Source organism: Schistocerca gregaria, chromosome 10 (genome assembly GCF_023897955.1).
Source record: "Schistocerca gregaria isolate iqSchGreg1 chromosome 10, iqSchGreg1.2, whole genome shotgun sequence".
Taxonomy (NCBI): Eukaryota; Metazoa; Arthropoda; class Insecta; order Orthoptera; family Acrididae; genus Schistocerca; species Schistocerca gregaria.
This window is the reverse complement of record NC_064929.1, coordinates 124902883-124927896: the sequence shown is the minus strand read 5'-3', so window position 1 is coordinate 124927896 and position 25014 is coordinate 124902883. Positions and strand designations below refer to the sequence as shown.

Below are 25014 nucleotides of genomic sequence, written 5' to 3'. Positions count from 1 at the left end.
AGGAGTGAGTGGAGGGACGAATGGAGATGTGTCGTCTTCAGCGATGAGAGTCGCTTCTGCCTTGGTGCCAATGATGGTCGTATGCGTGTTTGGCGCCGTGCAGGTGAGCGCCACAATCAGGACTGCATTCTACCGAGGCACACAGGGCCAACACCCGGCATCATGGTGTGGGGAGCGATCTACACTGGCCGTACACCTCTGGTGATCGTCGAGGGGACACTGAATAGTGCACGGTACATCCAAACCGTCATCGAACCCGAACCCATCGTTCTACCATTCCTAGACCGGCAAGGGAACTTGCTGTTCCAACACGACAATGCACATCCGCATGTATCCCGTGCCACCCAACGTGCTCTAAAAGGTGTAAGTCAACTACCCTGGCCAGCAAGATCTCCGGATCTGTCCCCCATTGAGCATGTTTGGGACTGGATGAAGCATCGTCTCACGCGGTCTGCACATCCAGCACGAACGCTGGTCCAACTGAGGTGCCAGGTGGAAATGGCATGGCAAGCCGTTCCACAGGACTACATCCAGCATCTCTACGATCGTCTCCATGGGAGAATAGCAGCCTGCATTGCTGCGAAAGGTGGATATACACTGTACTAGTGCCGACATTGTGCATGCTCTGTTGCCTGTGTCTATGTGCCTGTGGTTCTGTCAGTGTGATCGTGTGATGTATCTGACCCCAGGAATGTGTCAATAAAGTTTCCCCTTCCTGGGACAATGAATTCACGGTGTTCTTATTTCAGTTTCCAGAAGTGTATTTATGATAGAACTTTGTATGGTATGCTTAGCAGAGCAATACCTGTGTAAATACTGAAATTCTGTTTATAGTTCTTTCTGTGCAGTAGAACAATGGTAACTGACTTCCATTCTTTTGGGATCTACTTTCTCCTTACTTCACTGAGATTGTATCTCTCTCTCTGAATTGTTTCACCTCCTGCCTTCAGCATCTCTGTCAGCATCCTATCTTCTCCTTGTGCCTTATTCTTCTCCAGTTTCTTAATTGCTTTATCTATGTCCTGTAGAGTCACTTCAATTTCTTCCTCCTCTACATCCTCCACAATCCTTCCTTCTGGGAAGGTATTTTAGAGATCTTCAGCATTCAGCACTCAGAAACTTCTTATAATATTCCCTCCACCTGTCTAGAATCCTTTCCACATCCTCAGCACATGTGCATCGTTATCATTTGACAAGATTGTGACTTTTAAATTAATGATGTAGCCACATATGTTACTAGAGACAGAATGGGCAATTCCCAAAACCAGTAGTGTAACAATAAAAAAAGTAAAAAATTATACGCAGTATGGTCCAAAAATGTTGTTCCTCAAATTAACAAAGAATGTCAGTGAGATTGGACAGAGGATTATTGCAGAGAAGAATGAGATGATAGAAATATTTGGAGAAGCCCCTGATAATGCCCATTTACAGATTGGAATATGGAACATAGCCAAAGTGGATCATTTTAAACTCCTTGGCACCTGTTTAAACAGGCATAACAACCTAAAACAAGAAATTAATCAATCCATTATCAATGTGTCTAAAACTTTCTTCACTCTGAAGGAGATAAAATCTGTCAGTTAAGAGTGATGGTACATGTATTGTTGTATAGAACAGAAACTTTAAGCACCACCAATAAAGATGAAAAAAAGCCTGTTGATCTTTGACAATTCCTCACACATTTCATCTTCTGAAACAAACTGCACGCTTTGACAGAATTTATACTATTTTGATGTTAGCAGTACAGTCCATGGTGCAAAGGAAGATAGAAAAGAAGAATGTATAGAAGGCTGAGGTCGATTGCCAGCATTGCAGCTAAGGAGAGTATTCGTTAAGCAACTACACATGCGTTTTTGAACAAAGTAGTCTCTCTTAGGTCAACGCACTTCATAGATTTCTTCAGTGAATAATTTCCATTCTAAAATGTTATTCTGGAAGGCCTATAAAATACCTGTTCATGTTTTCCACTATCTCTTTGTTTGATTCAAAAAGTTTTCCAGTACAAAATTTCTTTAGATAAAGTTAGAGCAGAAATGTGATACTAACTCCAAAACACATTTGGGAGGCAGGTTCACTGCCCTGGAGAAAGACAAACTCTTTTTTTTGAAAATCCACAAGAAGAATGCCATTAGCATTGCAGAAAATGCTGGCTGCAAAGTAGGTGAAACCAACTTCACGTTCATCGGTGCTGCACGACACACTCCTGCCTGTAGCATTGCCATTTTGTTTCTCATTTGAGGCAGTGCACCCAGGTTTTATCTGTGGTACAAAACTGCGACACCAAATTAGTTTGATTATTTTTGCAGCAGGCAAAACACAGCTGAGGAAGACACTACTCACTGACTTTCAACTTTCAGTTTCAGGTACGTTACAAGCTTGGCTACAAAAACTCTGTTTAGTTTAGAAAAATCACTCCACGCAATTTTTACTCTTCTAATATGATGTGCTGATGATTTTTTCATTGGGTCTTTCAGAGAAAAAGATGTCATAAAGAGTGGATGAATCCATGGAGAGCATAAATCAGTCTCTTTGTGACAATTCTAATCTCTCCATTTAAACGTGAACAGACCATCACTGCAACAAATCCTACAAAATGACCTTGAAGTGCACTCTTGCAAAATATGACTGGTGCAAGAATTAAAATCTCAGGATGCTACACACAGGCTGCAGTTCATTAATGAGATGACCGAGGTCCGTACAATTAACATCATTTTTTATCTGGTGAGGCTCATTTTCACACGAACAGTCCAATCAAAAATCAAAATTCCTGCTAGTGGAGTGCAAGCAGAAGCATGTGAAACCCTTTCCATTTGCCAAAAGTTACTGTACGGACTGTGATGTCAGCTCAAGGAATAATTGTCCCTTCCTTTTTTGATGATTAGAGCAGTCGTACAGTTACAGTGAATTGAGAATATTATGTGACAATGTTAAGTGACTTTTTGGTGCCTCAATTGCAAAAATTTCCTGGTTATAACCAAACAACAAGGTTTTGATAGGATGGAGCCACAGCACACACATCCAATGTGGCTATACTGTGAGTTCGTGAAATTTTTCCCTGGCACATCGATCACCAGGGCGAGTGGCGGGGGTTGATGTGATCTGATCCGCATACAGTCCATATCTGATGCCAATGGATTTTTTTTATGAGAAGATGTCAGATCTAAAGTGTTTGTCAATAATACAACTTCTCTGGAGTAAATGAAAGAAAATATCCACAGCAAACTGGCACCCATCGCTATGTCTGCGTGCTGAGTAGTCATGCAAAACTTTTTTCATTGCTTAAATGAGTGCCACAGGTGTGCTGGACTGCTTGTTAACCACATTATTTTTAAGAAGCAAATTCCTAAACTGTATATTTCAGTTATAAATAAAGATTTTTTGATAAACTTCAACCTCTATGAATGACATATACATCATGTATAAACTTTATTTTGAGACATCCAGTATAAACAGTTCATGTATATCTACATGATTGCTCTACAGTTCACAATTAAGTGCCTGGCAGAAGTTTTATCGAACAACCTTCAAGCTATTTCTCCATGACCTTGCTCTCTAACAAAGAGTGGGAACAAGAACACTTAATTTTTTCCGTGCAAGCTCTGATGTCTCTTACTTTGTTGTGATGATCATTGCTCCCAATGCAGCTGGGCACCGATACAATATATACACATTTGGAGGGCAAAGTTGGTGATTGAAATTTCATGAAAAGATCTTACTACAACAAAAAATGCCTTTGCTTTAACAATTAGCACCCGAATTCGTGTATGATATACGTGAAACTCTCTCATAATTTGCTATAGTACAAAACGAGCTGACCTTCTTTGAAATTTTTCAATATATTCTCCAGCCCTATTTGTATGGACAAGTGTAGTGTAGGCAGTCAATTTAGCAGACTTGTTGCATCTTCTAAGTGTCCTGCCAATAAATTGCACTCTTTGGTTTGTTTTCTGCACAATATTATCTGTGTGATCATTCCAGTTCAAGTTATTTACAGTTGTAATCCCCAAGTATTTAGCTGAATTCACAACCTGTAGTTTCATGTGACTATCATGTAAATGAAGTTTAGCAAAGTCCTTTCGGTACCCATGTGCATGACATAACACTTTTCATTATTTACAATTGCCAGTTTATGCAGCTTACACATCCCTTGTCTACACGATTTTCCAATTGGTTGGCTTGCTGAGCTCATTTGAATTTACAAGTGTTTTCTGATATTGACTCTGATGATGTCTTCAGCATCGGAAGGCAAAAGATAAGATCTACTGTCCATAGAAATAAAATCATCAAGGATGGTTTAACTCTCCTGCTTATTTCTTCTCCTATCCATGCAGTGGCTGTGTGTGTTTGTGTGTGTGTGTGTGTGTGTGTGTGTGTGTGTGTGTGTGTGTGTGTGTGTGTGTGTGCGCACAAATGAACTGTGCTAATTAAGAACAGAATATTGGACAAGACAGATGGAAAGAAAGAAGAGAACTTTTTATTATTTCAAAAGTAAACGTCATACTTGTTAATACCTTTACCTGACTGAGAGACAAGACAATCAATGCCTTCGTGGAAAAATGTTCATGGTTGCCAACAGAATTATGACTGTACCTGGGTGCACATCTCTTCATATGAAGCAAATGGACAGCCTCTAATGTCTTTCTCAAGGGTTCTAAAAATATGAAAATTTCCTGGGGAGTGATTGGGACTCTAAGGAGGATGTGTAAGGGCTTCCCAGCAAAACTTCTGCAGCATACACAAAACAATCTCTGCAACATGTGGGTGGGATGCAGAAGATCTGCTGGGATGCCCTTGCACATTCTCTGTACAGTCCCCAATCTCTCCCCACCCAGTTTCCATACTTATGGAGTCCTGAGTAAAGATATTCATAACAGTAATTTTATTTCTGAGGTAGAGGTACATGCCTGGGTACAATAGTGGTTCTGCAGGCAACCAAAACATTTTTGCACAAAGGCATTGAATGTCTTGTCTAAGAGTGAGGTAAATGTATTAACAGTTACTTTTGAAATAATACACTGTTTGATTACTTTTATCTTTTTCTGTCTCATTTTATTTGACTACCCCTTACAAATGAAAGTGGCACACTCGGAAGTATAGCCATGGATAAATTTTGAGTTCAGCAGCTTTAGTGCAACAGCAGTGGTCATAGCATACAGTTTACCTTCTGGCCACGTTCCGCATCCACCGCCCTCTCGGCCACTGCGTCACACTTGTTGCCAGCGAGAACTTTCACCACGTCCGGGGATGCGTTCTGCAAACAAAGAGAGTACAGAGACAAACTTGCGTGCATTTACAATGAGAACAGCTATGCAATGGAGTAATGCTTTGCAGAACTTTACCTACACTGATAAGCCTAAACATAATGATCACTGCGCATCTCGAGACTGAAGACACGGTGGCACAGCAAGCACGTGATGTGGTAAGGAAAGTACACAAGTGCAAGTGACACAAATGTGGAATCATTCTAGTGATGATACAGACTGCAAGTGGGGAAACACATTGGCATAAGTGAAACAATGGAAAATCCAGGATCGAACATAATAATATTATGAATAGGTAAGTTGTTACTTACTATACAGCTGAGATGCTGAGTCACGACAGGCACAACAAAAAGACTGGCAGAAGTAAAGCTGTGAGTACCAGGTGTGAGTCATGCTTCGGTAACTCAGATGGTAGAGCACTTGCCCGCGAAAGGCAAAGGTCCCGAGTTCGAGTCTCGGTCGGGCACACAGTTTTAATCTGCCAGGAAGTTTCATATCAGCACACACTCCGCTGCAGAGTGAAAATCTCATTCTGGAAACCTCCCCCAGGCTGTGGCTAAGCCATGTCTCCTCAATATCCTTTCTTTCAGGAGTGCTAGTTCTGCAAGGTTTGCAGGAGAGCTTCTGTAAAGTTTGGAAGGTAGGACACGAGAGACTGGCAGAAGTAAAGCTGTGAGTACCGGGCGTGAGTCGTGCTTCGGTAGCTCAGATGGTAGAGCACTTGCCCGCGAAAGGCAAAGGTCCCGAGTTCGAGTCTCGGTCGGGCACACAGTTTTAATCTGCCAGGAAGTTTCAAGTTTCAGCAAAAAGATTGTCAGAAATAAAGTTTTTTGTCATTAAAGCCTTAGTCAACAACAGACAACACACACACACACACACACACACACACACACACACACACACACACACACGCATATGCAACTCGCACATGACTGCAGTCTCAGGCAACTTAAAACACACTGTGAACAGCAACATGAGTTCATGATGGGAGTGGTGATTGAGTGGGGGTAAGGAGGAGACTGTGGGGGGAGGGGGAGGGACAGTATGGTGGGGGTGGCTGCAGGCTAGATGGAGGGCAGAGGAGAAGTGGGGCGTAAGTAGCAGAGAAGGAGAGAAATAAAAAGACTCGATGTGATGGTGGAATGATGGCTGTGTAGTGCTGGAATGGGAACAGGGATGGGGCTGGATGAGTGAGGACAGTTACAGGAATGTAGGATGTATTGCAGTGAAAGTACCCACCTGCGCAATTCAGAAAAGCTGGTGTTGGTGGGAAGGGTCCATATGCCACAGGCTCTGAAGCAGTCATTGAGATGAGGGATATCATGTTTGGCAGCGTGTTCAGCAACAGGGTGGTCCACTTGTATTTAGGCCACAGTTTGACGGTGGCCATTCGTGCGGACAGACAGCTTGTTGGTTGTCACGCCTACATAGATTGCAGCACAGTGGTTTCAGCTTAGCTTGTAGATCACATGACTGGTTTCACAGGCAGCGCTGCCTTTGACGGGATAGGTGATGTTAGTGACCGGACTGGAGTAGGTGGTGGTGGGAGGACGTATAAGTCTCCCATCTAGGTCTATTATGGGGGTATGAGCCATGAGGTATGGAGCTGGGAGCAGGGGTTGTCTAAGGACAGGTGCAGGTTTGGTGGACAGCAGAATACCACTGTGAGAGGGGTGGGAAGGATAGTGGGCAGGACATTTCTCATTTCAGGTCACAACGAAAAGTAGTCGAAACACTGGCGGAGAAAGTAATTCAGTTGCCCCAGTCCTGGGTGGTACTGAGTTACGAGGGTAATACTCCTCTGTGACTGGACAGAGGAACTTTGGGAGGTGGTAGGAGACTGGAAATATATAGCATGGGAGATTTGTTTTTGTACAAGCTTGGGAGGAGAATGGTACGTGAAGGCTTCAGTGAGAGTCTGGGTATCTTTCAAGAGGGACCACTTGTCACTGCAGGTGTGATGACCACAGGCTGTACGGAAGAGACATCTTGCTATGGAAGGGGTGGCAGTTGTCCAAGTGGAGGTATTGCTGGTGGTTAGTAGGTTTGATGTGGGCGGATCTCTGCTGTATGGTGAGTAGCAATTTTCCTTTTCATAATACTGACGTAAGTGACTCTGATAAAGGGCATGCCATTACGGCCCTGTAGCTGCAAATGAGCACCTCAGAAATGACAAAGCTGGTCGGCTGTTTGTGTGCTGCTGTTTTGAGGGTCTAAGGAAACTGGTGGACCAATGGTGAGACCGTGACTAGGGGATGAGCGTCAGACATCCACACTTCTCCACAGTACATGTAGGTCGGAGTCTCGCCCACTCTGTAATGCAGGATAAGTGGCAATCTGTGGCAGATCTGATGACAGAGTACAGTGTCACAGCAGGCGTAACCGTTTCAGAGCACACCATTCACTGCAAACTGTCGAGCATGAAGCTCTGCAGCAAGTGATCTCTGCATGTTCCCGCACTGATGCAATGACATTGTCAATTGAGATTGCTGCGGGTACTGAGTCATTGACGTTGGACCAGTAGAGATGACTCACTCGATCTGACGAATTGCGTTTCTCATTGCACCAGATTGACGGTCATGCCAAGATAGGCTTTCATCCAGGCAAGTTCGAAACATGCACCGTCTCACTGACACAGGCTGGTGGAGGCAATATTGTGCTATTGGGAACATTGACATGGACTTCTGTGGAACTTGTGGTAGCAATTGCAGCAACCAGAAATCTGTGGAGTACGTGAATATTGTTGCTGGCCATCTGCATCCCTTGACACTCTGTCATCCCCAACGGCAATGGCATTTTCCAGCAGGACAATAGCCTTTGTCTGAAGCCCATAATCTTACTACAGTGGTTCCAGGAGCATGATAGTGAATTGGGGTGGAAGTCCTGGGCACAAAATTCATCAGATCTCAACCTGAAGGAAGACGGGGGATGTTATGGGGGTGTCAGTTCAGCATTCACAAACCACTGGCCCGCAGTTTACGAGACATGGATGGGCTGTGCATAGATATCTGGGACCACATACCTCCAGAAACATACTGGGGACTTGTCGAATCCATGCCACGCACAAACACCACTGTATTATGTGCTAAAGGTGGAGTGACATGTTATTGACAAGCTGACTGTTAATGTATATCTCATCATCAGAGTATACAGTATGCCATGGATAGGCTTAAAACGCAAATGTCAGCACATGCAAACACAACAGCAGTGTGCACGGTGAAATAACTTGATGACTGAGGAGTATAGCGGAGTCTGCTCTCCTCTCAGACCTTCAGTACTGCACCACTATTTCAATGAATGACTACCCTTGGAGCAGGCCACTACGTCTACACAAATACTTTGCAAGCCACCGTACAGTAGAATATGTGTAGTGTACCAGAATAATCTTCGAACACCATGAGCTCTGCTATAGGGTGTTCAGCACAAGTCTCAGTCCGGAACCGCGCGACCGCTACGGTCGCAGGTTCGAATCCTGCCTCGAGCATGGATGTTTGTGATGTCCTTAGGTTAGTTAGGTTTAAGTAGTTCTAAGTCTAGGGGACTGATGACCTCAGATGTTAAGTCCCATAGTGCTCAGAGCCATTTGAACCTTTTTTTTTCAGCACAAGAACGGCTGTCAATAACGCTCTACACCAAACAGCCAAAACATGATAGCTATGGTTCTCGTTCATTCAATAAGTTCTTGGTAGGTTTCCGCAGGTGTGTGACACCACACGAAGCCGCACCAGTCATGGAATTCCTGTAAATTAAGGGCTGACAGATTATGGAAGCAGAGCTGGTCTTCTGTACCATCACAGATGTCTTCTGCCAGGGTCACATCGGGCGGCTTTGGTAGTCGAGACATCAACTTGTGTTTACTATCATGCTCCACAAACCTCCATAGTGCGATTCTGACCTCGCCACAGGGACAGTTATCCCACTGAAAGATGCCACCACCATCGGGGAAGACATGAAGAATGAAGGAATGTAAGTGGTCCGCGATAATTTTCACGTAAGGCATAGTTGTCATGGTGCCAACGTTTACTACCAAATATTCAGTGGAAGTACAGGTTATAATGAATCCAATCTTGTCGGAACTTTTGTTCAATTACTGAACTTTTCGATACCATGCAAATTTAGTTATATAAATTATTTAAATCTTGTCAGTGGATGTTGACAGAGATTCCTGAATGTAAAATAAAATCTTTCTGCAAATATAGTTCTCTACTTTTACTACACTAATGGCCATTAAAATTGCTACACCACGAAGATGACGAGCTACAAACGCGAAATTTAACCGACAGGAAGAAGATGCTGTGATATGCAAATGATTAGCTTTTCAGAGCATTCACACGAGTTTGGCGCCGGTGGCGACACCTACAGCGTGCTGACATGACGAAAGTTTCCAACCGCTTTCTCATACACAAACAGCAGTTGACCGGCGTTGCCTGGTGAAACGATGTTGTGATGCCTCGTGTAAGGAGGAGAAATGCGTACCATCACCTTTCCGACTTGATGAAGGTCGGACTGTAGCCTATCACAATTGTGGTTTATCGTATCATGACATTGCTACCGTTGGTCGAGATCCAATTACTGTTAGCAGAATATGGAATCGGTGGGTTCAAGAGCGTAATACGGAACGCCGTGCTAGATCCCAACGGCCTCGTATCACTAGCAGTCGAGATGACAGGCATCTTATCCGCATGACTGTATCGGATCGTGTACCCATGTCTCGATACCTGAGTCAACAGATGGGGACGTTTGCGAGACAAACAACCATCTGTACGAACAGTTCGACGATGTTTGCAGCATCATGGACTATCAGCTTGTGGACCACGGCTGCGGTTACCCTTGAGGCTGCATCACAGACAGGAACGTCTACGATGGTGTACTCAACGACGACCCTGGGTGCACGAATGGCAAAACGTCATTTTTTCGGATGAATCCAGGTTCTGTTTACAGCATCATAATGGTCCCATTCGTGTTTGGCGACATCGCGGTGAACGCAAATTGGAAGCATGCACTCGTCATCGCCATACTGGCGTATCACGCGGCGTGATGGTATAGGGTGCCACTGGTTACACGTCCTGGTCACCTCTTGTTCGCATTGACGGCACTTTGAATAGTGGACGTTATATTTCAGATGTGTTACGACAAGTGGCTCTACCCTTCATTCGATCCCTGCGAAACCTTACATTTCAGCAGGACAATGCACGACCGCATGTTGCAGGTGCTGTACGGGTCTTTCCGGATATAGAAAATGTTCGACTGCTGGCCTGGACAGCACATTCTCCAGATCTCTCAACAACTGAAAACGTCAGGTCAATGGTGGACGAGCAACTGGCTCGTCACAGTATGCCAGTCACAACTCTTGACGAACTGTGGTATCGTGTTCAAGCTTCTTGGGCAGCTGTACCTGTATACGCCATCCAAGCTCTGTTTGACTCAATGCCCAGGCGTATCAAGGCCGTTATTACGGCCAGAGATGGTTGTTCTGGCTACTAATTTCTCAGGATCTATGCACCTAAATAGCGTGAAAATGTAATCACATGTCAGTTCTAGTATAATATATTTGTCCAATGAATACCCGTTTATCGTCTGCATTTCTTCTTGGTGTAGCAATTTTAATGGTCAGTAGTGTATGATATATCAGTAGGTATCGATCTCAAGCATTGAAACCTAGCAGTCACAACTTTAAAAGTATACAATCTGAAAACACGTGGTGCACTCAGCCCTTGTGAGGCAAACTGAGGAGCTACATGAATTGAGAAGTAGCGGCTCTGGTCTCAGAAACTGACATACGACTGGGAGGGTGGTGTCCTGACCATGTACCCCTCCATATTCACATGCAGCGACGCCTTTGGTCTTAGGATGACACGGCGGCCGGACGGTACCGTTGGGCCTTCATGGTCTGTTCTGAAGGAGTTTATTTTTTTATTCTAAAAAGAAGTCTACATTATATACAATAACTTTTATTCTTCAGTCAAATAAAACTGTATGGTTCCAGACAACTTTTCAACAACTCGAGTCTTCTGCTCACTACGTAGATACACTAACCAAACGGCGCCCTGTCACAGCGGAATTGCACAACTGCACAAACAATCCTAGAAAGCTCCCCTTCTAGATCCAAATTTCCATTCACAGATTCGAATCCCAGCCTTTGCGCAAATTTTCATTCAGCACTTCAGTCTGCATATACAGCGCGAATCACCTAAAACTTGCGCCTCAAATGTTCTGGAGATGAAAAGTGTTATTGGGGTGCAGTTTCCACAGTATGGATTGGTAGTCAGGGGCTCGTGTTGTTAGCCAATAAACAACTGTAATAATACTTCGAAAGTGTATTTTGTGTGCAAGCATATACCCGTTAAATGGAACAAAGTCGGGTAACCTGGTCTCTCGTGGTATTTGTTGCCCAATGTTAGTGCCAGTGGTTTGCGATGTATTGTATTTTGAAAAGTGGTAGCACACACTGAAGACCATCACAAGTGCATACACTAGTTGCGTGGATTCTGACCATTAAAGAGACAACTGATCACAGGTTGTGTTGAAAATGACCACGATTCCAGTCTGGTAAGGAACGACTGCTGCATTTCAGCAGCGATGTCTGTGCAGGCCGCAGTATTTTTTTTTTTTTTTTTTTTACCCCTTGTTATATCCTACAGTAGTTATATCCTTGAAGACAGTGTCTTTCATCTTCCCCCACACATAAAAGTCTACATGCGTCAAATGCGGCGGATGGAGCAGCGAATATATAACTCCTTTGTGTCCAACCCAATGATATGGTAACAATTCTTGAAGATATGTTGTAGTAATTCGTGCACTATGTGCTGGACAGCCATCATGCTGGTACCATGGGGTGCTTCTAGTCTGCAAAGGAACGTCATCTAGCATCCGTGGAAGATGGTTTGTTAGTAGGCTGCGATATTTGTGCGAGTTCAGTGTTATGTTTATGAAAAACAGGCCTATTAGCTGTCGGTTAACTATGCCACATCACACGTTTATACTCCATCGACACTGACGTTCCACCTGACAAAGCCAATGGGGATTATCAACACACCAAGAATGCACGTGTTGACGATTTATGTGGCCATGATGCCACTTCCTCGTGCGATTGCGTGGCAGCAAACGTTTGAATCAACTGCAAGAGCAGCAAGAACATTAATTTCCCTCTCTTCTATCATCACTTGTTTCCTTTTGTTAAGTTGTGTAGGTGTTACAGTACCACTTTCACGTAACTTGTTGAAGAGTTTGAGAAATATAGTCGAGATGGTTGACGTATTTTGTGATATCTTGCCACACACACCATACAAGAATGAACTGCATTCTTCCTACACTCTTCATACACTATGAGCATTAGTAAATCCCATCGTCCACTCACGACCTACTCTTTGTTCTGTCAGCCACTGACTAGCAAGTCGCGATGCACTGTAAGCAAACATAACAATGTCACACCTAGCAACTACGTGGGCTGAATGTCACAAATAAGTGTCAGTATGGGAACTTTTCAAAATAAAATACCTTGTAAACTACTTGCACTAGAATCCTGCAACAAAAACCATAGCAGTCCAATTTATACTATTTTCAGTTTGTTAATGTCAACAGGTACTGTTCCCTTTAAAAAAACTGTATTTGCACAAAAAAAGCACTGCAGGGTAAAGTAACCAGTAAGTACATTGCACAGATTGTTATCTCATGCTAGTGCCATTTCTTCAAGAGGAAGGTGATGTGCTTTTTCAGCAGGACAATGCACGATTTTTTTCAGCAGAACAATGCACGACCACGTATGGCTGCTGCAATGGAATCTGCTCTTTGTGCTGCATAACAAGTACCCCGGCTGGCAGGATCATGTCACCTCTCGCTAACTGAACACGTGCAGGACACGGACGAGTGGAAAATTATTAGTTCTCCAAAACCCGCAAGGACAGTTGCCGAACTGCAATAGAAGGTCAAAATGCTTAAGACAGTCGACTTCAGGATGCCATTTGGCACCTTTATGATCGTTTGAATGCGAGAACATACGCTGTCGTTGCGTGCAGAAGAGCATACGCTGGGTATTGATGCGACTGTTTGGCATCCTTTGCTGTGGAATGTGTGTTTCATTCGATCTGAGTTTTCTATTGTATACTCGTACAATGATGAGCTACCTGTCACCTCACCTGTAAATCAAATGATCTCTTAAGAGCGTTTCTTGTTTTCTGGCAGTGTACAACATTTCTTTTTCACTAACAGCTTTTAATTATCTCAGGAACGGTTTCAAATAGAAATGATTGTTTCTTCTCTTAACACAGGGTTATACAGAAAAATGGGAACATTTCCACACTCCAATAAAATTATAAGTGATGAAGGAAAGAAATTGCATTCATAGTAATACTTACAACTTTGCCATTTACGAAACCTTGATTGCATTTTTCATTTTCAAAAACTTATGTCCTTTTGATGGCGCCCTCGTGTACGAATACATTCGTGAAACGTGCTGTTGAGATTCCCCATGGACCGCTGCAACACTCAGCTGGGATACTGTGAATTGTATCCCAAATTCTCTGTTTTATCTCATCCAGGGTTCTTGATCGAGTCGTGTAGACTTTGCTATTAAGGCAGGCCCACAAGATAAAATCGCAAACGGATAAATCTGGCGATCTAGGGGCCAGGGAATGTTATCGAATCGTGAGACCACACGGTTGCCGAACAACTGCCGCACATATGCCATTGATTGCCGTGCAGTGTGTGACGTTGCTCCATCCTGTTGAAACCAGGCTTCTCGAACCTTTGGAAAGTTGTTCAATGCAGGTGTAATGAAAGTTCATAACATCTCCATGTAACGATCGGCATTGACAGTCATTGTGTTTCCATGTTCACTTCCGAAAAAATACGGTCCGATAATCCCATGTGACGAAACACCACGGCATACTGTCACTTACTAGTGTGTAAAGAGCGATCATGAACGTCATTAGGATTTGTGTTTACCCAATGACGGTAGTTCTGTTTATTCACACAACCTGTGAGATGAAAATGTGCCTCATCTCACATCTACAGCTTGTTTTGAAATTCATCGTCTTATCTTTTGTTGACAGAATCTTAATCGTAATCATTGTCCTTCAATTGTTGGAACATCTATAGTTCGTACGGATGAAATTTTAAATGGAGACGAAGAATTCTGCAAACACTCTCCTGGGACATTCCAAGCACTGCTGCTCACTTACGAATTGAACGCCGTGGGCTCTGTAATAGAGACTCGCGTACATGTGTTCGCTGGAGAATGCATACTCCTGTTGTTTTATTCTTGAGGGTAGGTCCAGTCTCTTCCAAGTTATTAATCCAACATTTTATGGCATGTTTCGACGGAACAGCATCATAACATCCTAGATTATAAAAACGTGAAACACCCTCTGCGCCACTACCAAATTATCATTGTTTTTACGAGGGTCACAAAGAAATGCACAATATTTTTGTAAAAATTCAGTTTTCATTCTGCATGTGTGAAAATTTTACAGTGTGTATATACATCCTTCCCACTTGTTTTGAAACTTAGTTCAGTCTGTTCCCGTGAGTGGCGCCATCACAGGATGTCTTCAAGATGCCTGCTACACTTGATGTTCGTCAGTATGAGAATGGTAGAGATGAATTTCTTGGAAGAATGTGACAAGTGATGAAAGATGGCTCCTTCATTTTTCACCAAAGACGAAGAGGCAATCAATGGAGTGGCATTTGCAAATTCACCCAAGTAAAAAAAAATTCAAAACCACACCTTGTGCTGGAAAAGTTATGACTATAGTGTTTTTCGATTCCGAAGGACTCTTGCTTGTGGACATCGTGCCAAGTGGAACCACTATAAAGTCTGATGAACATGTGACAACACTGACGAAACTTCAAGCTCGACTGAGTCGTGTTTGACCACATCGGCAAAAGCTGTACGTTTTGCTGTTGCACGACAATGCACGGCCACGTATCAGTCAAAAAACCATGGAAGCGATCACAAAACTTGGATGGACAACACTGAAACCTGGCTCCATGTGACTATCATCTCTTTGGGAAACTGAAAGATTCTCTTCGTGGAACAAGGTTTGAAGATGATGACTCCCTTGTGCACGCTGCCAAAAAGTGGCTCCAACAGGTTGGGCCAGAATTTTACGATGCGGGTTTACAGGTGCTGGTTCGAAGATGGTGTAAGACAAAGGGATGGAAATTATGTGAAGAAATGAAAATATTGTTCCTAAAGGATGTATCTACACAATGTAAAACTTTCAAACATGTAGAATAAAAGACGGATTTTAATAAAACATAGTGTGCATTTCTTTTGGAGTGACCCTCGTATAAAACATTTTTACGGTTTATGCACGCTGTTGTCCGTTCCACCGAGCCATGATTACTGAAATGGCGGCACTGTTTACTCGCTAACGGTCACGAACCTGCAGTGCTGCCACCTGTCCGTGGCTGCCACTACTCATTTCAAACATTCCTGTTATACTGTGTCACCCTGTATTTAGCAATAGAATAAAATTTAGGCATTTGTTTCTGTTACAGAGCGATGTCCATGCAGCAGTTATTTTAAAAGAAGGAAAACAATTCTTTTTCACGGTCTTATCAAAAACCCGACAAAAGATTACGTACATCTGAGGGAGATTCGAGGGGTGGGGGGGAGACAAATGACGTGTCGCTCGTGTGGAGAAACGTTTCCTGTACCGGCCTTGGGTTTGGGGAACACGTGCAAGCCTGCCTCACCTCCTGTATGTTTCGCAGCCAATACGACAGGTGGTTGAAGGACTCCATGCTGGTGACGTCATACATGAGCAGGATGCCCATGGCGCCGCGGTAGTAGGCCGTCGTCAGAGTGCGAAACCGCTCCTGGCCCGCCGTGTCCCTGCAACACAGGTAAACAGTCGCCCGTCAGCGGTCGTCCAGAAAGACTCTACCCAAATGCAACATCTTTACAGAGTCAACACTTGCTGCAGCCGCTGGCACCGAAGCGCGGCCACATTTACACTGCAGGACTCCTAAAAAAATTTGAAACGAACAGCCGTCATTGTTTAAAAACTATTACCGCAGTAAAAGAAATAGATGTACAGTTGGTGGAAATCAGCATAATGGCAGGATTCCTGTGGAAGTAATAATACAATGCCAGAAGCATACATGTCTAGAATTTATTCTGAAGATGTAGATACATACATACAAGACATAAACAATCGTGATGGAATGCCAAAGAAACTGGTATAGGCATGTGTATTCAAATACAGAAATATGTAAACAGGATCACGAGCAATAGGACACAGCATCTCCAAGGTGTCTATGAAGTGGGGATTTTCCCATACGACCATTTCACGACTGTAGCGTGAATATCAGGAATCCGGTAAAATAACAAATCTTTGACATCGTTGCGGCCGGAAAAAGATCCTGCTGGAAAGGGACCAGTGACGACTGAAGAGAATTGTGCAATGTGACAGAAGTGCAACTCTTCTTCAAATTGGTGCAGATTTCGATGCTGGACCATCAAGAAGTGCCAGTGTGCGAACCATTCATCGAAACATCATCAGTATAGCTTTCTGGAGCCGAGAGCCCACTCATGTATCCTTGATGACTGCACGACGCAAAGCTTTACACCTCGACTGGGCCTGTCAACAACGACGTTGGACCTTCGATGACTGGGAACATGTTGCCTGGTCGGAGGAGTCTCGCTTCAAATTGTATCGAGTGGATGGACCTGTGCAGCGACAGAAGTGCAATATTTCCGCAAATTGCTGCAGATTTCGATGCTGGGCCATCAACAAGTGTCAGTGTGGTGTGAACCATTCAATGAAACATCATCGGTATGGGTTTTGGAACTGGAGGACCACTTGTGTATCCTTGATGACTGTACGATGCAAAGCTTTACACCTCGACTGGGCCTGTCAACACAGACGTTGGACCATTGATGACTGGGAACATGTTGCCTAGTTGGACGAGTCTCACTTCAAATTTTATCAAGTGGATGGATGTGTGTGGGTATGGAGACAGCCTCACAAATCCATGTGTGTCAGCAAGGAACTGTTCAAGCTGGTGGAGGCTCTGTAATGCTGTGGGATGTGTGCAGCTGGAGTGATATGGGACCCCTGTTACGTATGTAAGCGGCCTGTCTGATCATCTGCAGTCATTCGTTCCACTGTGCATTCGAATGGACTTGGGCAATTCCAGCAGGACAATGCGACAGAATTGCTACAGAGTGGCTCCAGGAACTCTCTTTTGAGTTTAAACACTTCCGCTGGCCACCAGACTCCCCAGACATGAACATTGTTGAGAATAACTAGGGTGCCTTTCAACGCGCTGTTTAGAAGATATCTCCACTCCCTGGTACTCTTACGGATTTATGGACAGCCCTGCAAAATCCATGGTGTCAGTTCCCTCCAGCACTACTTCAGATATTAGTTGAGTCCATGCCATTTTGTGTTGTCAGTAGGGTGTCCAGCGATGTTAAGAAAAAAATTTCTTGACTTTTCCAGGTTTTCCAGGTCAATTTTTGTATTTTTCCATGGTCTTGTTGTGTTTAGTCCCTAACAAACTTGTCTATATATAGGAACATAATGGGGGCTTTAGTACTAGTTGAATGAAGAAAACCCTTGAAATAAATGTTTTATTTCAAAAAAAGAGAAGCATACCAGTGTTTGACAAAATAATTCAACTGCCAAAAGTAATATGTACAAAAAATTACAAGATGAGAACAGGTTTAAAATGAAATAAAACATTATTATTGAAACATTTCCATTATGAAGAAATAGATGTTGGTAGCATACAGGGGTATAAAAAAGCATTATCTTCTTCATTATAAATTATACTCTTCACAAGCACCTCTAGAAATAAAATTGACATACAATTTTAACACAATAGTTATTGAAAAATAGTAACAAATGTTTGGTAATGACACATATGTGAACACTAATTCAAATCATGGGTAAGCATTTTTAATGCTATAACTTCTTGTTCGATCTGAGCAATCTATCAGCACTTTCTAAAAGTTTAGTTTCTTTCTTTTGTAACTCTTAACTTTTCATTAATATCTTTCCTCTTTCTCTCATTTTCATCTGAGGACTTCTCAGCTGCCCTCTTCTCCGCTAGTGCTACACTGCATCTACTATGTGCATTTCGGATGGGTACGGGTCCAACACCACCAGCAACCGTGACTGCATCATTAACAGTATGAAGGGCTATGAGAGATGGTTCTTTCAAATTTTCGACAAGAATGGAGGAGTTGCCAGAAAAACCTCTTTCAAGACTGGCATTACCATGGAAGAGTATGTAAGCAAGCTTGACAAGTTTCTTCAAATTTTAGTATCCCCTCTTATCCCCAATGATCGTTATCCAGAATTTATCAGTTCGATCACGATTTGCATCAAATTCTTTCAGGATTTCCTTTGTGGTCCTAGTCTCTAAGAGATTCTGGAATTCCCTAGTAATGGAATCAGCCTCATGACCGCCAAAGCAATGTAAGTGGTTACACCGGTTCCCGTGAGATCACCGAAGTTAAGCGCTGTCGGGCGTGGTCGGCGCTTGGATGGGTGACCATTCGGGGTGCACTTAGCCACGTAATACCAACTGAGGAACCTCTCGGCTTCGGTCAAGAATACCATCTTACGACCGGGAGAGTGGTGTGTTGAACCCACGCCCCTCCTATCCGCATCCTCCACCGAGGATGACACGGCGGTGGGATGGTCCCGATAGGTCACTCGTGGTCTGACGATGGAGTGCAGATTTGTTAATGCTACACTTGCAAGGTCAGAGTTAATGACCACTTCTGGGTCTAAACATGTGATGCCATTCGTGAAGGAATATGGGAGGGGTGAATTGTCCAGAATATTGGATATCATACTCTTCATGTATGTACGACACTCATTTCAGAACATCAAGATATCTTCCTGAGATACATCACATCGAGCCATAGCTGTTCTGGTTCCATACCCAATGTCCACTTTCTGAAGTACTAACAGATTTGTCCTCTCACTCAAATCTATTTCGAACACACTCTGCCTCTCCAAAATTTCGGGTCTGACAAATTTTTTCATTAAGTTCTGGCCAAAGAGTGGAGGGGGGGTGTAAAGAAAAGGCACTAAGGGGGCATCCAACTGAAATTTTAGTCAGGAGCTGCTCAACGTGGGCAGGCGTAATCTCAAAAAAGGCGAAACAGTCTCTCAGCATCTTGTCTCTCAAAGACTCGTGCACTTCTTTGTAGCTATGATCTTTGGTATTCCAATATTGATCTTAGGTTTGGGTTTTACCTCTTCCTGTTCCTTCTTTAGCTTTTCTATTTCGTTCACATACTTTTGAACCGCTGTTAAAATCTGCTGAGCCCTGACTACCACCATTTTACATTACTGGCCATTAAATTGCTACACCAAGAAGAAATGCAGATGATAAACGGTTATTCATTGGACAAATATATTATACTAGAACTGATATGTGATTACATTTTCACGAAGGTTGGGTGCATAGATCCTGTGAAATCAGTACCCAGAACAACCACCTCTGGCTGTAATAACGGCCTTCATACGCTTGGGCATTGAGTCAAACAGAGCTTGGATGGCGTGTACAGGTACAGCTGCCCATGCAGCTCCAACACAATACCACACTTCATCAAGAGTAGTGACTGGCGTATTGTGACAAGCCAGTTGCTCGGCCACCATTGACCAGACGTTTTCAGTTGGTGAGAGATCTGGAGAATGTGCTGGCTAGGGCAGCAGTCGAACATTTTATGTATCCAGAAAGGTCATACAGGATCTGCAACTTGCGGTCGTGTATTATCGTGCTGAAATGTAGGGTTTCGCAGGGATCGAATGGAGGGTAGAGCCACGGGTCGTAACACATCTGAAATGTAACGTCCACTGCTCAAAGTGCCGTCAATGAGAACAAAAGATAGCCGAGTCGTGTAACCAATGGCACCCCATGGGCAGTATGACGATGACGATACACGCTTCCAATGTGCGTCCACCGCGATGTCGCCAAACACGGATGTGATCATTATGATGCTGTAAACAGAATCTCGATTCATCCGAAAAAATGCCGTTTTGCCATTTGTGCACCTAGGTTCGTCGTTGAGTACACCATCGCAGACGTACCTGTCTGTGATGTAGCGTCAAGGGTAACCGCAGCCGTGGTCTCCGAGCTGATAGTCCATGACGCTGCAAACGTCGTCAACTGTTTGTGCAGATGGTTGTTGTCTTGCAAACGTCCCCCATCTGTTGACTCAGGGATCGAGACGTGGCTACACGGTCCGTTACAGCCGTGCGGATAAGATGCCTGTCATCTCGACTGCTAGTGATACGAGGCCGTTGGGATCCGGCACGGCGTTCCGTATTGCCCTCCTGAACCCACCGATTCCATATTCTGCTAACAGTCATTGGATCTCGACCAACGCGAACAGCAATGTCGCGATACGATAAATCGCAATCGCGATAGGCTACAATCCGACCTTTATCTAAGTCGGAAACGCGATGGTACTCATTTGTCCTCCTTACACGAGGCATCACAACAACGTTTCACCAGGCAACGCCGGTCAACTGCTGTTTGTGTATGAGAAATCGGTTGGAAACTTTCCTCATGTCAACACGTTGTCGCCACCGGCGCCAACGTTGTGTGAATGCTCTGAAAAGCTAATCATTTGCATATCACAGCATCTTCTTCCTGACGGTTAAATTTCGCGTCTGTAGCACGCCATATTCATGGTGTAGCAATTTTAATGGCTAGTAGTGTATTTTCAAAAGAATTTCACCCACTATTTCACCCCTCCTTCAGGGTTGATTTTCCAAAAGTGCTGAAACACGTATATTTTAATTTCTGATTGCGAAACCAAATAGCAATTTTCGTAGTTCTATCTTCAAAATTGCCTTTTTTTTTCAAAAAAATGTTCATCCCCATTTCAGCGCCTCAGGGGTGGAATTGCGAAAATTCCCTTGTTAAACGACGCCTACAGTGTAAGATCAACACCCTCCCCAAATTTCAAGTTCCTGTATTTAGTGGTTTGGGCCGGGCACTGATGAGTCACTCAGGCAGGACATTGCCTTTTACATAGAGAGATGACAGCAATCAGAGGGATAGCTACTGGCATGCTTTAGTAATAATTTTTCGGAATGCATCTAAAACAACGTATACTATAATAATTGCCATACTAGGGATGATCCATATTCATCGATGTTAAGTCCTTGTAATGGTACTTGAATTACGTAACCATTACGGCAGCTCACCTGAACCTCTCGATACCAGCAATATTCTACTGTGTTTCTGTAAAGTAGCTGACATATTTCCGAGACAACATTCAGATTCGATTTCATTAATGTAGAAGTATTTCGATAAATCGATATGTTTATATTGCAATGATATTATTCTTATGTGTATTCTTTCTTTTATCACTATGATATTTGACGTACTTGTAACTCTGATTTTTGGGCGCGTAAACGATTATTAGTTAGTTAGAGAGTCGGACCTTGAGAATGTCAAGTCTTGGACGTCATGTTGGAAAGACGCATTTTGTAGCCAGTTTAGAAAATGTGAAGTTTAACAGCGAGGAAGATGTTTTCAGGTATGTTTTGTATTGTGAATTGATGTTTTGTGTGTTACGTGATATTGCTGCAAAAGTAATAAAGAAGAAGAGTAACTTAAATTCGGAGTGCTGATTACTTTTTTACATCATCATTGTCCTGCAAAAGTGTAATCTTCAAGAATGTTCTGTGAAGCGCATCAACAAAACTTTTGAATATCACAGAATAAAATCTAGGCCTCTTTGCATCCGAGCTTGGAATCACCACCACCTAGATTTTCGACTATTGAGCCATGATTTTACAACGAGACCAGTGTGGGAAACACGAAAAGATGAGTGCCTGGTTTATTCATTATTACATGAAATGACTTTATTAACTGTGCTCTAATGACACCTCCCACATAATAACTTTGTTGTTGCCCGAAAATGCAGTATTTAGCAGCGTAAGCAACACCACTATTAAATTTTGACCTTTGTTGTGGTAGGCGTGTTAGATCCTCTAAAACATCGACACATCTATGGCACGAGAATAATATGGGAACATCGATATGTCCATATTCAACTCGTTGATCGAATGAAATTTTCGTATACTTTAGGATGCCAAGCCACAAACGAAATACACACATCAAAAATTCGGTTCCCATTGGAGAGGCACGTCCTTTCGTCTACTAATCGCACGGTTTTGCGGTGCGGTCGCAAAACAGAGACACTAAACTTATTACACCGCACAGAGACGTCAATGAACGAACGGATAGTTCATAACTTTGCGAAAATAAAGAACGTAAACTTTTCACTCGAGGGAAGACTTGAACCAAGGACCTCTGGTTCCGCAGCTGCTCACGCTAACCACGGGACCACGACGCTCCTGAGCTCACATTATCTTTGATGTTGCCTATCTTAGTCCACTCAGTTTCTATCTTTTGCTTATTTTTTTCATAGTTCCACACAACTTCTTCCTGTTTTCTCTCCCACGCCCGGGTTCCCGGGTTCGATTCCCGGCGGGGTCAGGGATATTCTCTGTCTCGTGATGACTGGGTGTTGTGTGCTGTCCTTAGGCTAGTTAGGTTTAAGTAGTTCTAAGTTCTAGGGGACTGATGACCATAGATGATAAGTCCCATAGTGCTCAGAGCCATTTGAACCATTTGAACCTGTTTTCTCGATTGGTCTGTGTTCAGTTTTTCAAGGCCTATCAGCTGTGCCAACTTGTAAGTAAATCTGAGGGGGGTGCAATGGGGAGGTTTCCTTGTGAGTAGTCCGCCCCCGGTAGTTGAGTGGTCTGTGCGACAGAATGCCAATCTTAAGGTCCCGGGTTCGATTCCCGGCTGGGTCTGAGATTTTCTCCGCTCAGCGACTGGGTGTTGTGTTGCCCTAATCATCAACATTTCATCCCCATCGACGCACAAGTCGCTGAAGTGGCGTCAAATCGAAAGACTTGCACCCGGCGAACGGTCGGACCTAGTCATACGCTCTTTACATTTTTACCTGATCAGTCACAGTGCACTTGTTGACGTGTCAAAATGATGAAGTCTCATACTCCTTGCCGCTGTACTAGGCAAGGTCCTAGCGGAGGTGGTTTGCCACTGCCTTCCTCCAACCGTAATGGGGATGAACCATGATGATGAAGACGATACAATCACCCCGTCATCTCGAGGAAAAGAAAAATCCTGACTCCGGCGTGAATCGAGCCCGGGACCCCGTGCGCGGGTACCGATTACGCTATCGCAAGAACAGCAGTAACGTTATTGGTGCAGATCTGTTATAAAAACAACAGTAATGCTGCAGCTGCACTTAAGAGAATATCGCCAGCTCAAAGGATGACAGAAGGGTTCCCTCTCTCTCCTTGGTTAGGGAGCATAATGAATTTCGAATCAGCTGGAGAACTAAGCGTCGCTCCGGGAAGAGGCCGAAGACCGGTTGCACCACAGGTGTGGATGACATAGGAAGTTCACTGAGGCTTTTTGCGGATGATGCTGTGGTATACCAAGAGCTTGTAACAATGGAAAATTGTACTGAAATGCAGGAGGATCTGCAGCGAATTGACGCATGGTGCAGGGAATGGCGATTGAATCTCAATGTAGACAAGTGTAATGTGCTGCGAATACACAGAAAGAAAGATCCCTTATCATTCAGCTACAAATAGCAGGTCAGCAACTGGAAGCGATTAATGCCATAAATTATCTGGGAGTACGCATTAGGAGTGATTTAAAATGGAATGATCATATAAAGTTGATCGTCGGTAAAGCAGATGCCAGACTCAGATTCATTGAAAGAATCCTAAGGAAATGCAATCCGAAAACAAAGGAAGAAGGTTACGGTACGCTTGTTCGCCCGCTGCTTGAATACTGCTCAGCAGTGTGGGATCCGTACCAGATAGGGTTGATAGAAGAGATAGAGAAGATCCAACGGAGAGCAGCGCGCTTCGTTACAGGATCATTTAGTAATCGCGAAAGCGTTACGGAGATGATAGATAAACTCCAGTGGAAGACTCTGCAGGAGAGACACTCAGTAGCTTGGTACGGGCTTTTGTTGAAGTTTCGAGAACATACCTTCACTGAGGAGTCAAGCAGTATATTGCTCCTTCCTGCGTACATCTCGCGAAGAGACCATGAGGATAAAATCAGAGAGATTAGAGCCCACACAGAGGCATACCGACAATTCTTCTTTCCACGAACAATACGAGACTGGAATAGAAGTGAGAACCGATAGAGGTACTAAAGGTACCCTCCGCCACACACTGTCTGGTGGCTTGCGGAGTATGGATAGATATGTAGATGTAAATGGTTGATGGAATTAGACTTGGCCACTGCTTCTATGTTTCGATACAGTGTATCGATACGTGGAACTGTTTCAGTGTTTCGAAACGGCTATGTTTCAGATTCGATCTCGAGCCAGCCACAGAAATTGTATCGTTGTTTAAAAAAAACGCTGTTTCAGTCCCCTTGTGCTTGGAACGGACTAATTGTATCGAAACAGTGATGTTCCATTTCGCTTTGTCTCGGACGAGATTCGGGCACAGCACAGATACGGAATTACGTTTAATATACTACTTCATCAAATTCTTTCAAGAGTGTCGACATCTTTTTGACACACAACAGCATGAAGCTTGAGATTTCAGAAAATAAAGCTTCCTTTCTTATTGACTGCTCTATTCAAATGGCTCTGAGCACTATGGGACTCAACTTCCGAGGTCATCAGTCCTCTAGAATTTAGAACTACTTAAACCTAACTAACCTAAGGACATCACACACATTAATGCCCGAGGCAGGATTCGAACCTGCG

General features: G+C 43.6%; 1 protein-coding gene across 1 annotated transcript in view; it reads right to left on the bottom strand.

The window, feature by feature from the left end:
* The window catches only part of LOC126293431 (ras-related protein Rab-8A), a 246654-nt gene that overhangs the window by 35860 nt on the left and 185780 nt on the right, over positions 1-25014 (bottom strand). Inside the window, exons 3-4 of the mRNA XM_049986656.1 lie at positions 15960-16098; positions 5162-5251 (exon numbers count right to left, since the gene is read on the bottom strand). Coding sequence (XP_049842613.1) covers positions 5162-5251; positions 15960-16098 — 229 coding nt within the window. The remainder of the gene's footprint in view (positions 1-5161; positions 5252-15959; positions 16099-25014) is intronic.